Source organism: Gymnoscopelus microlampas, assembly GCF_963454915.1.
Source record: "Gymnoscopelus microlampas genome assembly, chromosome: 6".
Taxonomy (NCBI): Eukaryota; Metazoa; Chordata; class Actinopteri; order Myctophiformes; family Myctophidae; genus Gymnoscopelus; species Gymnoscopelus microlampas.
In genome coordinates this window covers 57,496,690-57,514,237 of record NC_139943.1, presented here as the reverse complement: position 1 = coordinate 57,514,237, position 17,548 = coordinate 57,496,690, and the positions used below count along the sequence as shown (strand labels likewise).

At 41.0% G+C, this 17,548-nt stretch overlaps 1 protein-coding gene across 1 annotated transcript; it reads right to left on the bottom strand.

The window, feature by feature from the left end:
• Positions 1-1,852: 1,852 nt before the first annotated feature.
• LOC311047074 (extracellular calcium-sensing receptor-like) lies at positions 1,853-11,937 on the bottom strand (the record flags this gene model as incomplete). Its single annotated transcript, XM_084059659.1, has 8 exons — positions 1,853-2,766; positions 2,895-3,018; positions 3,819-3,962; positions 4,824-5,030; positions 6,846-7,115; positions 7,438-7,524; positions 9,263-9,536; positions 11,816-11,937. The coding sequence occupies 8 exons, from the start codon at positions 11,935-11,937 to the stop codon at positions 1,853-1,855; spliced, it is 2,142 nt and encodes a 713-aa protein (XP_083915785.1).
• Positions 11,938-17,548: the final 5,611 nt, after the last annotated feature.

Below are 17,548 nucleotides of genomic sequence, written 5' to 3'. Positions count from 1 at the left end.
AAACGTCTCCAGTAGATGCGTCTTCAGAGTGGTGTATTTGTTCCGTATTGGAGGACGTTCTAGTAGGCTCACCACTCTTCCCGCAGTTGAGCTGGTAAGGGACGTCACGACATGATAAAACTTTGTTTCGTCCACCGTTATGTCCTTGATGGCGAATTGAGCCTCCGCCTGTGCGAACCAAGCACTTGCGTTCCGTTCCCAAAAGTCGGGCAACTTTAGTGTAGCAGACATGTTCAGTAAACTCTGGAAACGTCCAAGAGTAAAAGGGGTCACCAATGTAGGAGTGCAGGCAGAGAAACAACGGAGATTTATTCCTCTTTGAAGAGCCAAGTAGCACTCCGTTTATTTCAAACGAAAAACAATAACAACAGACCTGTCGCGCAGGTAATTACGTCATCACCTCGGAGGTGTGCATTTTCTCTTAAAGGTAACAGCACAGGTTATGCATTTAAAGGAAATACTGCCTCTGGTAAAGTGGAACAAAACTAATGTAAACATTGTGAATTATAACTGTACTTAATGATTGTCCTGTGTGTGTATATCCACCACAATGGCATACTTTCATTGCCGTAAGCAAGGAAATACTTTGTTTTGTTGTTACTTTTGGGTCAATTTATTCATTTATTTATTAGTAGCCGTGTAATAAGCGTCTACTCCGCTATGCGTTGGTGCCTAATCACCCTGTCGGGATTTATTTATCAATAATGACCGGCTACCCATCAATTATCCCTTGCATGTATTTGGAGATTTCTGTATCTGTCTGTATTCCTTTTGTGCCCATATATGGAGTTCTCTGATGAACATGAGTATGGCAGGGGTCGGCAACCTTTCTGACATGAAGTGGCATGTTTTTATTTTCTTGATAGTCAGTGTGGCGTATGAAAATTAATTTTAATCATGACACCACATGCAAATAAAATATTTCTAACACATTTTGATCGTCCACATACACATAATAACCTTTATTTTTTATCCTCTTAATTTGAAATATTGTCTTTCAAATCAGGACATTGTATTGATCATTAGACTTAGAGCAATAACCCCATCTATATGGGAGATAGATGGCTGGGCCTTAGGCTGGGGTACTTCCTTTAATAATGTGTATGTGATTTCGGTAATATATATTTGTGTCTTTAAGATGGACATGATACAATAATAGTGTAACACTAATGTATGGAATATACTGTAGATTTGACCAAAAGTGGCTAGCAATTGTTAAAAACTAAGCAAAACCAAAAAAGAAACTGTTTGTTGCAAGTGAATTGTTGCTAACACTGCTATGGAGTACTAACGTAAGTTGCTATTTATGCATAATTGTCAGATTTACACTCTGATTCCAGCTCTGATGTTTACGTTAATGATAGACAGCTATTTTAGGATTCAACTCATTTTAGGTGGCTGGATATAGTTTAATATATTACTAACAAGGTGATCAGCAATCAAATATATACATATAAACATATTGCTATAAAATACACATCTTCTTCTTTCGGCTACTTCCCATCGGGGTCGCCAGAGCGGATCATCTGTTTCCATCTGATTATGTTCTCTGCATCTTCCTCTGTCACTCCAGCCACATTTATGTCCTCCCTCAGTGACTCCATAAACCTCCTCTTTGGTCTTCCTCTTCTTCTCTTGATGGCAGCTCCATCTTCAGCATCCTTTTCCCAATGTACATCTCATTTCTCCTCTGCACATACCCAACCCATCTCAAGCCTTGTTTGATCCCCAACCCGTGTTAACCCGTCTAACCTCGGCTGATCGTCTAATGTAGTCATTTCTTATCCTGTCAATCCTGGATCAGAATAGCTATAAAATACACATAAAGTGTATTATCACTGAATTTCTGCTTCTATGTCTTGGTGGCACCACGACCCATGATGGACTTCTTAGTGTTTTTCTCAGGTTTCAAAAGGATGATATAACACTTTGGTCCAAACAGTGCCACCAGAAGGCCAAAACTAGATGCTAAAATAGCAAATACCTCCACTACATCTGCATATTTCCCTGGAGAGCTGATATATGCTGGAATGAAAGATATCCACACGGCGCAGAAGATCAACATGCTGAAAGTGATTAACTTGGCTTCATTGAAGTTGTCTGGAAGATTCCTTGCCAAGAATGCTAGGACGAAGCTGAGTAGTGCCAGTAAACCAATATAACCTAGTAACACTGCAAAACCAACTGTTGATCCCACATCACACTCATAGACTATCTTATCACTGTGGTATTGTGTGTTTTTATGAGGAGTTGGTGGGGCAGAAACAAGCCAGGCTGTGCAAATTATTGCCTGGATGGATGTAAGAGCCAGAACTGTTCCTCTCTGCTGCATAGCACCAAATAACTTCATAATGTCTGCACCTCCAGGCTTGGAGGCCTTGAACACAGCCAACACCACCATAGTCTTTACCAGGATGCACGAGACACACAGCACAAAGCTGATCCCAAACACTGCATGCCTGAGCTGACAAGTCCAGAGCCTGGGGCGGCCAATGAACAGAAGTGAGCATGAGAAACACAGTTTGAGTGACAACAAAAGTTGGAAGCTGAGTTCTGAGTTGTTGGCGCGTACCATGGGTGTGTCTCGATGATAGATGAAGATTCCCAGGACAATGGCACAGGTAAGTGTGCCAAACAATGAGATGGCTGTCAAGGAGATACCCAGGGCCTCATGGAAGGAGAGGAACTCCACGCTCTTAGGGACACAGTGGTCACGCTGGGGACTGGACCAGAAGTCCTCTGGACAACTGGTGCACTCTGTAGAGTCTAACAAAGGAGAGACAATTAAAGGGCCACACAAGTACAGTATCATCCTAAAGATAACATATATAGTAGCCTACGTAGACTACACTCTTACATAATACATACTATACAGGTACATAATGTAAACCTACCAGTCTCATTGCTGATCTCTCCCTCAGAGCAAGCAATGCAGTCAAAGCAGCAGACAGGTTCTCCTTTCCTTCTGGCCACACGGGTTCCAGGAGAACATCTCTCACTGCACACTGACCGAAGCGGCTACAGAGGAAAGTAACAATTTCAGTCCAAACTAAATTGCATTCACATCATGAATTCAATGAGGTGTTTTAGAAAGCCAAAGAGACCTTTTCGGTTTCAAAGTTCCAGAATATTCTGTCTTCATCAAGGATGAGTTCTTCATCTCCTGAGGCTGACTTCTTGTACACGCCTACATGTTGAACCTTTACGCTTCCATCAGGGAGCCACAGCCAGTTCATGATATCACATATTGGTAAGGCATCACTGTTCTTGTCAAATGATACTTGATCACCAAATGATGTCGTGAAGTTTATACTTTCCAGGTAATACACAAGCTAGAAATGGTACAAGATACCCACTAGTGACACGTGACAGGGACTGTTGATGTATTAACTACATCCTCACACTATTCAAACACAATTTAAACATAAAATATAATTGTTCTAACCTTCAGGAGGGGGTTATGTGCCCCAGCACAGAATATATTATGCACCCCCCCATTTTCTTGTAATATATTAGTATTATCAATAACAATAATACAACAAATGAATAAATAAATACATAAATTAGAAGAAAAAAAAACATTGGTAAACATTTACTGCAGGCAGTATGTGAAAATTATTATGTTCATGCTTCGTACCAGTGAAAATTGCAATCCAACAAGAAACTCGTGTTTATTAATATCCCACCTGCCATGGCTGGACTGTCTGCAAACTGGCACAGCTGTGCCCAGTGAAAGGTCCTCTTCCTGGCACACATTGCAACATGTCATGGAGGGCATGGGCCAGAGCATACACAGCCTTGTACACATTATACTCTACCCTGAGGTTAGACACATCCAGCAGGGTAGATTGTGCCGTTCCTAGGTCCTCTTTTCCAGTACACACCCTTCCACCAGCATCCACCCACTCTGACGGAAGGGGTGCAAATTTACACTGAAATGTGTGCTCCCAAAACTGCCTCACCTGAGGACAAAATTAAGATTTAGGGCAGCTTCACACCTATACATGTAGGTTGGTAGACTCGGTGCGATTTGGGGGTGAAATGCAACATTGTTGCATCTTTCATTTGGTTTGCTACTTTGTGTTCACATTGCACTGTGTCAAGCGCACCAAACATGTAAACAAATGGAACACAATTGAAACTGGCTTGTTTATTTTCTCAATTGTTGGAGTTAGCTGGTATAGCAGAACGTTTGAGGATCCAATGGACTTAGCTGGTTTTGTCAGAAGCGCTTTTTAATACTTTTCATTGGTTCAATATTTGTTTTACCAACACACAGATGTAAAGGGTGTTCAATAGCACTGATTTATGGAAAAAAATGCAAAAGTGGGAAAATGGAGTTAGCTGGTTCCTGCCGGACAGCAACGATATATAGTATATACTAGTAATGGCCCGCGAATTGCCAGTTTGACACCACTGCTCTATACTATAAGAGAATCACACACGCACACACACGCACGCACGCACACGCACGCACGCACGCACGCACGCACGCACACACACACATTTAACATCTTTATTTGCGTTCACATTTTAACAATAAATTCTTGAACACAAACAATAGTAGATGGACAAACTTGGAAAAAGCTCAACGACAAGTATTTCAGAATACAGATCACGGGTACAGGAAGCATCGCCTCCTCCATATATGGCGACTGCCAACACACACACACACACACACACACACACACACACACACACACACACACACACACACACACACACACACACACACACACACACAGCATAAACTCTTGTGTACCTGTACACAAGATGTAACAATAATGATCACCTTTAACATTGAAATTAAACAAAAGACTCACCAAGATATTTGCGTGGGTGTTGTCAATGTCATTTTCAGGATGTATTTTTAACAAGAAGTCCTTGAGGCCTGGTGTCTCTCCACGACGGAATGCTATACCAAGGCTGCTTCTCAAGTAGGGCATGTAGCGAGGAATCTGGAGGTTTGAGTCTTTTATAGTTTCCACCTCAGCTATCCACTGCAGTCCTGTCACCTTCTGCTTCACCACCTGTTGATTGTGATAAACAACAACAACAACAACAACAACAACAACAACAACAACAACAACAACAAAAACAGCAACAACAACAACAACAACAACAACATTGGCCGGGTTTCATTGGCAATATAGAGCACCGACGTTCTGACGTCACTACCAGTAGAGGGCACTTTTCGCAGGTTCGTGGCTTTACTTTTTGTGTAACACACCACACTGGGGTGGTGTGTTTATGTTAGGAACACAGTTCTTATATGACGTGATCTAAGATTCCCAAATGGGGATTTCAACACAAAAAATAAAGCCACGAACCCGTGAAACAGGGACTTCTTAGGGAGTTAAAAAATAATTTCGGACTAGCCTTTTTCTTACCTTTATATGATGCTTTAATGAAACAATTAAATGAACACGCATGAGGTGCCCAAATGCAATTATAATACTATCCACACTTCTCGTTCTCACCTGCTGCTCTATAATGTTATGTCCCCTAATTTGCTATGTGTGCAACAGGTCTCTTCATTTAACTTTCAAACAACAGGGGATTTCTGGTGGTGATGAACTCTTCAATACTGTATGTTGCAGTATTTATTGAAACAATGTACCAGTGCCATCTAGTTTTAATGGGCTAAACGTCACATAGCAACCTGCGACAAATATAATCTTAAGAACCTTCTTGGAACTGCTTCTTATGAAAGTAAAACTTGGCTAAGAAGGCTTTTGGGAAACCTGTTTGCTTCTTAAGAAGGCTCTTAAGAAGTACTTACCGTTAAGTACTCCTTAAATCGCTTTGAGAAACCCGGCCAGTAATAATAGTTGTAATAATAATAATGGTAATAATAATAATAAGAGTAATAATAATAAGGGTAATAATAATAATGGTAATAATAATAATAATAATAATAATAACTAGAAAAAGTGCTCCTCGGAGCACAACTCTCCGCCAGCAGACTTGTGTTGGGAATGTTGGGAATGTTCTATCTGTATAAGTGTCCTATCCATCCTGTCTGTATAAGTGTCCGATCCGTCCTGTCTGTATAAGTGTCCTATCCGTCCTGTCTGTATAAGTGTCCTATCCGTCTTGTCTGTATAAGTGTCCTATCCGTCCTGTCTATGTAAGTGTCCTATCCCTCCTGTCTGTGTAAGTGTCCTATCTGTCCATTTCTCAGCCATGTCAACTCGAAATCATGCTCGCTGGCTTGGGCGCTTAGCTGTTAACTAAGCATTTGTAGGATCGAGGCCTTCCCATCTAGAGAGGCTTTAGCTTAATTAAAGTATCTGCTTTGCATGCAGGATTGTTGGAACTGTCTTACCTCACTTTGAAAGTGACACAGACACTTTCAAAGTGACACATGTATTTTATAGGCCGCTATACGTCACTAGCCAATCGGATCACACTATTTCACCGTATTGTCACGTGTCACGTGAGGTTTGACCAATGTTAGTACCAGTTTCAGAAAGTGAAAACAAACTCTCCTGGCGGAGAGAATAATAATAATACAATATTCTGTGAACTATCGAGACAAATGCAATCTAATAAAACTAACAATATAACATAGTTTTAGCAATGAGATGTGTGAATGGTTTGATTATTTGCTTTTGGTACAGAGAAGAAAGTCTAAACATTAGCCTACAGAGCATTTCATTTGAACCTAATGCTGATTAAATGGCATTATAATTAAATTGCATTGCAATTAAACAAAATACTTGCAATTAAATAGCAAACTATTTTTATATTATGAAAGGATGTCTTCACTTCAATGTACGGTAACTCATTTTAGATTCCTTATAATTATGGGTTGCTAAATTAACATGGATCATAACCCCAACCTCGTCCATGAGTTTAAGAGCACGGATCCCATATTCAATGACAACGACCACACGAGCTGTGGATTTCTTCATCACAGAGACGATCCTCTGGAGTTCAGCAGGGTCACTGTCCCAGGGCGTAAGCTCCACATAGGCCAGGCAACCCCAACCAGACTGAGCCAGCTCAGACTGGAACAGTTGGGCAACATCACGGCCATAGGCATCATCACTATAAAGCAATCCTACCCACGTCCACCTGAACCGTCTCATAATCTGTAGCATAGCTCGCACCTGATTGGATAAAACATTTAGGGGTAAGTGAATGAAATAGATTATTCACAGAGTGGTGAATACTTGACCTTTAGCAACTGAATGTCCCGCAGGATCATTAAATGTCCATCAATCCATCCATCCATGTAAATCAGTGAATCTCCTATGTAGATGCCACAACGAAAAGGTCTAATAACTCTCTTTTGCTGTCGCCGTCAACAGAGACCTTAGTCTCCAGCAGTAATATGCACCAGCAAATGAAAGGTGATATATTTCACAATATCAATTACACTCACTAGAGGGATATTTGTCAAGTGTGTGTAACATGCACTTAGAGGTTCACCTGGATGGTATTACTTATGACTGTTCTGAAGAAGGAAGGATACTCATTCCGGTCACTCAGACAGGAGCACATGGCATAGTAACTTATCTGGAAAAGACACAAAACTTAATTATTATTTGTTTTACCTGAGAGAAGAGGTTGTCATGCTCCAGTCAACCTGTCACTCTGCTCAATATCACTCACCTCTCACCTAGACTTACAAATAAACAAACAAACAAACAAACAAACAAATAAACAAACGCACGCCCGCCCGCCCGCCCGCCCGCCCCCACACACACACACACACACACACACACACACACACACACACACACACACACACACACACACACACACACACACACACACACACACACACACACACAAAAAAACACATTATTGCCTGCACCCTTAAGTACCTTGGACGCATGCCAAGAGCTTGTGTAACTTAATTGTGCTCTCTCTCTCTCTCTCTCTCTCTCTCTCTCTCTCTCTCTCTCTCTCTCTCTCTCTCTCTCTCTCTGTCCCAGTGCAGCAACAGTTTTGTTTAAAATTAACCTTTGATTGACTGATGATTATAACACCTGACTAAACAATCTGATCTTCTCTGAAATGTCAATGACACAAATCCGTTGAGAATTATGTGCAGTAATTGACAGGACCAGACACAGAGGACCGGGTGTTGTGTGCACATGTTGCAATGTATTTTGTATCTTAACATTGTTGTAACCTTATGGATCACAGTGATTCATAATTAAGGTTTAATGTGACAATGTTATAATACTGACTGTACAGGGGTGGGCAACTTTGATGATCGAGAGAGGGCCACTATATTTCCTCACTCACTCCAGAGGGCCAGATTGCATATACTGTCGGGCAGACACCTCTTATCTCCGTATTTTAACTTTTTTTTCGTAAATTAATGCCGTACGTCGTCATTCTATATCACACAAAAAAGTAGCCACAATTGCGATACGTTTTGAGCTTGTAGATCGGCTATTTTAGCATCTTTTTAATTGAAATCCTGAAAAGTAACATTTTAATTTAATTTCAAATGCATTTAGTTATACTTATGTTAACTTTATGAACTTAAATACAAATACATTGGACATAAAAAAGACAATAGAATTCTAATACAAGTCATTAAGCTACTAATATAGACTGAAGTAATTAAAGCGGGTTTGCATGTTTGGACTTGTAACAGCTGAAATCAATAATATCAGTATCCGATATTAACCTGCGGGCCGCATAGTGGGGGCCGCATGTGGCCCCAGGCCGCCAGTTGCCCATGTATAATGTATAACATTCTGAACACCAAATAGCTTACTCCCCAACCAAGACACTATATGTGACCAGTCTGACTCAGGGCCATAGGCCTTGACTGGCAGCCCAAATCTGATTCCTATCCACATTGGAGTTAGATTTGTTTTATGCAGTCTAAGCAAGGTTAAGGAATGTGATTCAAATCTGATTTGCAAACAACTGATTCCACAATCATGTTTTTTTCTGTTCAGACTGCAAAAAAAAAAATGCTACTCCAATTTCAATAGGCCACAAATCAGATGTGGGCTGCCTGTCTGAACAGGGCCTTGGAATTCCTACTCTCAGGTCCAGGATGAATCAAACCTGGAACACAGATGCATTGCACTTATGACCTTATGAAAATCTACATTCTAAATATGCCTGCTCCACTCACATGCTCTGCCTGCAAGTTCACATGTTTAATGTCTTTCAAGCTTTATAAATACTATTCATTGTACATGATAATATAATATATTTGATAAACAATCAAATCACATCATCATTAATAAATGATGGTAAAATGGGCTTCAAGTTAGAAACTTACCATGGGCGCTCTGTATAAACCTAATACACTAGAGATGGCAATGGAATTTGCTGAGGAAGAATCACCCACAATTCCGAGCGCCGGAGGAGAGCCAACACAGCTCTCATCCAATTGAAACTGTTCCTCTCCCCCACTGACCAATGACAACGCTGCACGGAATGTAACTCCAAGCGTGACACAGGTATCATAGATACTGTATCCCAGAGTGACATTGGGGAGCAGGCTGGGGTTTCTGTTGATCTCTGTAATCGCAAAAGCCATGGTCTGGGCCCATCTGAACGCATCAATGTTGAAACTAGCACACAAAATGCCACTTTAACCTTGCATAAATTATTTTCTAAATCTTTGTAAAAATATACAACATCAACTATTCCTATGGTACCATATATCAAAACAAAGTCTCTGTTCCCTTGCTTGCTATTGTATCTGTTATACTCACCCATAGCAAATGGGCTCCTGTTGCTCGGAGGTGAAGGACAGATCAGGGAAGAGAGAGGAGAGGTGGATTTTAAACAAGCCACACAGAACCAAATCCCCAGGCTTGTACATTCTGTTGAGATTAAACGGTGCCTGTAACTCACAAGAAGAGGAAGATGAGGAAGACAGAGGAGAGAATGAAGAGAACAATATCAAGTATGAAAGCAGGTGTATGAATACAGTAGCTCTCATGACTATTCTGCTCTATCTAACCCCCTCCCCCCTTCTCTAAACCCATTGTCCAGTTGTTATGTTTTATACCCAGTGCTGTGCCATCCCCCCTGTGTCACCTTATGGCATTACGTAATCTTTCACAACGCCCAGCAGAGCAGAGGCATAAGAATAGGCCGGGCTTAACATACAGTACATGAACAAAGCTCCCATATGAACATAATGCTGTGTAAGTCCTGTAATGTGTCAATGACACTATTTCACCCGGGCCACATTGGCTACTATTCACCCACTGTAGGTCATGAAATGCATTATGGATTTAAAACAATATAATGATACAAAACAAATAATTAATGTAAATATAAATACATAATACATAATATATAATGTGTTTTCTCTCTATATATAATACTAGACCATACCCATCGGGGGATATGAGCAACCAAAGTGCAGTTTGGCTTATGCGCTGTGCACAGACAGTAGAACCAAAGTGCCTTGCTGTTTGATATGCTCGGGACTGTCCTCCTCTGCATGTCCACGGGTGCATTGCTTGCGACCGCCCGCCAAAGACGCTGGTCTATCGGTTAGCTTTACTGTGCTACCCACTAGCATAGTGGAGCTGCCGGTTAGCGTCAGGCTGGCGGTTAGTAAAGCAGGGGCTTTGCTAACTCCCCCCTGGACAGTATGCGGAGCAGCTATTCTGCCTCTGAACTCCACCAACTAAACATTTAATTCCTGAAAATATTTCCGTTATCCGCCGGCCCTACTATATCCATTGAAGTTGCCGATGCATTGTTGTTGACTCTGAAAACTCCATCCCCTCTCTGCCACAACGTCACTACAACAAACAGCATGTGCACCGTGCTAAGGCTTCTCATTCCGTCACTAATTTGTCCCATCTCAGCTGTGGACAATCTAGTCGTTGTTCCGCATAATTTCTCCATCTATCGATCTGTCTGTCTGTCTGTCTGTCTGTCTGTCTGTCTGTATGTCTCTGTCTCTCTCTGTCTGTATTCAATGACGGAGAAATAGAATAATAGGTAGGCTACTATAACACAATAAATAAATACAAATGTCTGTCTGTCTGTCACCAGGGACCCTCATATTTCTGTAGGCTATACACAAGATGTTATTATTCTGGCCAGGTGTTAAATGTATCGTCCATAATTTAATACACGTCACGTGCGCGTTTAGATAGGCGTAGGCCTACGTGTGCACCACCCAAATGAAACAGTTAACATTTGCAACATTTTAATAGTTGCAACATTACAATGAATTGTGAATGCTGTCATTTTGTGACAGGTTGTACAACTTTTGAGCTGCGATATGAGTAGCCTACAGAGTATATCATAAGACGACGACTTGGATCGCTGTTACAGTATCTTTGTACTGTAGCTGCTGCGATACATGTAGGTCGCTGAACGTGCACCCTTCACAGTTCTTAAATCCATTGATTTAGCAAAATGACAAGACGTTGCTCAGTTGTTGCGGAAGTACCGCTCAGGGGGTTTTGAGTGTTTGCTCAGGCCAATGAAAAATGTGATGGAACATTGGTGTTATGTAAATCAATGTTTTTTGTTCATTTGTTTACACATTATCTTTTTATTAATATGTTGGATTTGTGTCAATGTGTATTTTCTGATATTTAACCACTTAAGACCGTGGTTTTATAAAGGTAAGCGTTGCATAGAGGGTCACTTACTCGTGAGCCAGACAGATGTCTGGCTGTGAGTGTGTTGAGCGCGCAACGCTTATCGCCACTGGCCATCTCCTCTGCTCCTTGGTTCTCGTCTCACTTCTCCTCCCCGACTCTTTTCGTCTGTCGCTGCGGCTTCTTGTCACTGGGAAGCGGACACGTCTCAGCTCACCGTCCGCTGCTTGTGGCTGGCGTGTTCGCTATGTTACTTATTCTTCACCTCTGCTGCTTCTCCTCTCTGCTGCACAACCTGCTCCTCGGCTGTCACACTGCCCTCTGTGCCTGTCTTTTCCTGTTCTCCATTCAAGTGGCCCGCGCCGCCGTTCTCCATTACGTCATGTTTGGGGACATAGGCTGCATGGACTTGACCGTGTGACACGGGCGTGACCTCCAACAGCCAGTCACAGGGTTCATTGTCAAGTGGCAATACATTGTGTCTTAAAATACAGTGTGGCGATATACTGTAACAGGTAATACATTTAAGATGATGGTGTTTCAGTGATTTCAATACAGGTATGTTAAGCATCAATAAAATAATTCAAAAAATATTGCACAACTAATTTCTGACCCTGTCACATATGTGTTGTTTATTATTGTATTGTCTTTAAATGTTTTAATTAATTGAAAACACAGGACCACAATGGAAACAAGCCCATAGGGCTTTTTGTATTATCCTTTTAACAATGATTGTAAATCGTACCTCTGTACTAAATGCAAGCTATTAATAGAGTATTCAATCAATCAATCAATCAATCAATCAATCAATCAATCAATCAATCAATCAATCAATCAATCAATCAATCAATCAATCAATCAAGCCTGAAAGCTTGCATTAAACTATTAGGTACCTGCACAGTGTTTGAGTTTGCGGCTGCTGTTTTCTCCATTTTGACCATGAGCATATCACACAAAGGAGGGTATTCAACTTTTCATTAACTTTTATTTATATATTATTTTGATATTAAATAAAGTTACACATTACAATCCGTACATTTTCATATGTCAATTCAGTGTTTTTCTCCGACAGCCAGCTGCGCTCCTGAGCAGCGCACACACACACACACACACACACACACACACACACACACACACACACACACACACACACACACACACACACACACACACACACACACACACACACACACACACACGCCGCGTCAGAGCATATCTACAAGCTCACAACGCGTCTCATTCGCGGTAGGCTACTTGTGGTCTTGTATATATCGCATTAGCTGTAGAATGCAACTCTCGTAGACGTATTTATGATTATGACGTTTTCCATCTACGAGAGCTGTAGGGTTCACCCCCCATGGACACAGGGACTTTCAGCACTATACCCCGTAGACACTCCAAACATGTACAAATTGAAAATAAAGGTGCTTATGCCCACGCACCAAATGTTACCTCTCACTACGGGGTAGTAGTTTAATGTAATAATCCATATCTTTCAATAAAGAAGTGTTTTAATGCCGTCTGTGGCCGAACGCCATTTTTTCACCCTCGTTTACTTCCTGTTTACATTGAGTGTAATTCCGGGTTTCACCAGATGGGCGCGTCACTACCGCCCATTGGGAACTTCCGACAGAATCAGCCATAGACTCAGTCACTGATGCACCGAAACCCTGCAGATGTGTCCCCCCACACGTGCATTATTTTGCGTGGAGATATGTGCAGAACCGCTCTCGCAAGGGTGCATTTGCCACTCGCAGAAAGCAACACAGCAGACAGTGAAACATTGTCATATTTAAACTGATTAGGCTACTCTTCTCTAGCCTCTCTCTAGCCCTCAGCTCAAAGTCTATATAAACAGGATATAGTATTGAAGCGAGTAGCGATAGGAATTAAAACCAGATGTCACCCGGCCTGTCAGTCGAAGACCTTTCTTAAGTCATTTTGGCAGACACCCATCCGGTTCAATGCCACACGGACTCAGCTAATTTTGAGACGAGACCCTCTGCTCAATGGTTTTATCTAAGGTACGATTGAGAGACAGACATATGTCAAACTGTCCTTCACTCGCTGCCGTTTTGACAGTTCAGTTTATCTGTCAAACTAAAGATCACGGATCCACTGAACGTTTGCTACTCGGCCGATAGCTTTCAAGGAATTGAGTTAAGTTCAGCGCGAGTGCAAAGGTTAGAATTAGTCCGGTCAGTATGTGGACCCCTTTCAATAAATAATGTACCGACAAAGTCACTGTTTTGTCCTTGCAGCAAATAGCCGGGGCTTATTTAGTACATCATAATTACTGAGGAAGGGGGGAGAGCCGAAAGGCCGGGCTCCCTATTTTATACCCACAAGCCTATTGCATAGCGACGGTCAGTAATGTGTTCCCCAACAGTAATACACAATTCAGTATAGGGTCACTGTCAGTGGGCGAACACCCACTGAGGTCTCTATTCAAAACTCGTCTCGACCCTTTTTTTCTCTATTTCTTCGTTTCACTCATTTTACCGTATATCAAGGAATGTATTACCACTGATTTAAATTATTTACAAGCTCCTTAAAAAGGCTCAATTGAGTCCGGATAGCATGCGCATGTTGTACCATCCTCGCTCAACGGTTTATCGGACCTCAGCCAATAATTCAAGTGGTTCCAAATCCCTATACTGACACACCGGTATCACCTCCCCTCCTCTCTAACTCACCTTTGAATTATAGCGTCATTAAAATTCAACAGTTATGAATTAGCCCGACTTTAGAAAATACTAACGAGTCTGGCAATCCGCATAATTCTCCCTCATCTATCTCCCGTAGTAATCATGAAGTGTGTTTTATGTATCAATAATTTGAGTGTGTGTATGCGTGCTTACCTCAAAATTGACCCTGTATTTATACAAAAATGTTGGCTAAAAGTTCACTGGGTTCATCTCAGAATGAGTGAAAACCAGGGTCAAATGGGTTCGGACACAATGTACCTTTATGATTCACATCTTTGTCGCAGGTCAGTCACATGTATACAGGTGTCTTAGTCAGTTTAAGCACGTGTAAAACTTCAGAACTCCCTGTCCCTTCTTGGGGACTTTCCCCAAAGGCACATGTTTAGTACAACTGCGTGATAGTGATATGCAACTGCTTTCTGCCAAGAGCCGCCCCAGACCCGGAAAACTGATAGACTGAGTTCAACTAGCGGTCAGCTCAACTCAGTGACCTTTTGTGTATGACATCATCGTCAGTTTTTTCACTGAATACAGCTAAATAATCATACTTTCAATACATATTTTGTTAAACAATAATATAATCCCATATTCAGGTGATTAAATATTTGTTATATGTGTATATGTGAACACCAGTGTTTGAAACCCATACTTACTGATTTAAACATTTCTATCCCTGTCTCTGGGCGATTTTCTCTAAGCTATAGTTCTGCAAGGTAGCTTTCATTCATTATTAACATAATTTAGGGCGCGCTCTCACCAAAAGTTGGCTGGCCGCTGTTAAACGCAGGTTGTGCGCGGCCACAGTTTTTTGCAGCCAGCGGATTCTAAAAAAAACGCTGTGACGCACCTGTCACTCACATTCAAGAGTCAAGACCGTCCCCGTAGCCCGCACCGCCACTAGACACTGGCCACTAGACAAAAAAATGTCTGTGCACTTTCACACTTGGGGTTCGTACATCTACATACACATTCAGATTTAAAATATAAAGTACTTACCCCATGGCCACGGATGTTACAATCATGTACGGGTCCTCATAAGTATCCGTATCTTCCGTATTGTTCAATAAAAAGCATTTTAATCCAATCAGTGGTCATTTTCTCCGTATGCTTTCAACTGCGCGACCCTAGCGGTTGAGAGGTGTATTGCACTGTTGGTACATTATAACTCTATGGGAAAATGGCCACCAATCAGATTAAAATGCTTTTTATTGAACAATACGGAAGATACGGGTACTTCTGAGGGCCCGTACATGATTGTAAAATCTGTGGCCATAGGGTAAGCACTTTATATTTTAAATCTGAATGTGTATGTAGATGTACGAACCCCAAGTGCACAAATCATAAAGTACTGGGTGAGATGCAACAGCTACAACCAGTTGGTCCACTGAGAGCACCATGTTGCTTCCTGAGTTTTGGGACGGTCCGCCTTCGACTCAACCGATTGGACAGAAGGGGAAAATCAGCTCCTGCCTCCAGCAGTTTTATGCTTCTTCGTGTAGAGTGGATAAACGCAAGGTCTGCGCGACAAGCGGAAAAATCTGCTCTTGCGTGAATCCACGCATTTGCATTGACAAAGCATTGGCAGATTCTGCCCCAGTGGTAAAATAAAAGTGCGGTGGGAGCGCGCCCTTAGCCATCACTTTCAACAGTATGTATGTATGTATGTATGTATGTATGTATGTATGTATGTATGTATGTATGTATGTATGTTTGTAGGCCTATGCTTGTACTCAAATGTTTTACTTAAGTAAAAGTATCAATAGTGCAATGTAGAAGTACTCTGTTACAAGTCAAAATCCGGAATTCAGAATTTACTTGAATAAAAGTACAAAAGTATCGGTATCAAAATGTACCAAAAAAGTACCAAAAGTAAAAGTACAAAAATGTTTGAAAATAGCAGATCTACAAGCTCACAACCAGTGTTGGGATAGTTACTAAAACATAGTAATATGTTACTTATTACATATTACTTGTTTAAAAAGTAATGTAGTTACTTTACTTATTACTCCCTGCCAAAAGTACCTAGTTACTTATTACTTTAGTTACTTTTTTTTCTCGCCCCCAGTAATTTGCATCCTTTCTCCCCAAAAGTCTGACTTTGCATTTTCAACATTAGCAGTTGTTTTTTTCTCTTTTCTGCAGCCTACATTGTAAAATCCTCATTGTACACTCATTTGAATTAAAGACTTTTACAGTGTATGAATTCATAACTTACAGACTAAATGAAAACCATTTGACGACTATGAATTGAATACTAAGGACCTCAATCGAAACAAGTATTTTAAATGTATTTAATGTATTTTTTGCCTAATAAAATATTCAAATTCAAACACCTGGGCTCAAACAGATAATGACTCATCATGAGACACAATCTTTGAACAACTTCTGTTGTTTATTAAAGCTCCAAACATAAACTAAACAAACATAAATAAAAACCTCTTCATAAACTGCTATATTTCTTTGTAAACAAAATGTATTCTAATAAAATACAAAAATAAAAAGGCTCCCATAGCAACACATATCATCGTGGGCTAGGCCTATGTACTAGGTTAAACAAAACAGTTAAACAACAAAACCTCACTTACTAGTTACTGGGAAAAGGTAATAATATTACTTTAAGTTACATATTACTTTAGTTACTTCCCAACACTGCCCACAACGTTTCCGTATCCGCTCTAGACCGGATCAGCAAGCAGCCTGCATAGCAACTCGATCCCAACCAGTCTACCATTATATCAATGGACCAAAAACAACACAGGATCAAATAAACACACTCAAACCCAGAGTACCACCGAGGCTCGTGAAAAAAAGTAATAAGTTACTTTTTGAAAAAAAGAAAAGGTAATATTATTACTCAAAACGTGAAAGTAATTAGTTACGTTACTAGTTACTGGGAAAAGGTAATAATATTACTTTAAGTTACATATTACTTTAGTTACTTCCCAACACTGCTCACAACACCTCGCGATGCGACGCGTTGTGAGCTTGTATCCGGCACCGTTGGCCCGGTCTCTGCGAAACTGTGCACACACACTCCCTGGATGCCAATTCAGAATCTCTGCCCCATTTTTTTTACATGGCCCTGTTATAGCGCCACCAGGAGGCCGATTTGTGCAAAACCCATTTTTTTTATATTACTCCTACAGATTGTATCCAAACATCACACAAATCAGGACACAGTATCTCTATAGTCATGTGATCAACACGGATCTGTCTGACTTTCCATTCCATCCTGATTGGCTAAGGTTGGCTTCCAAAGTTTGCAGGATTGGTCCGTTT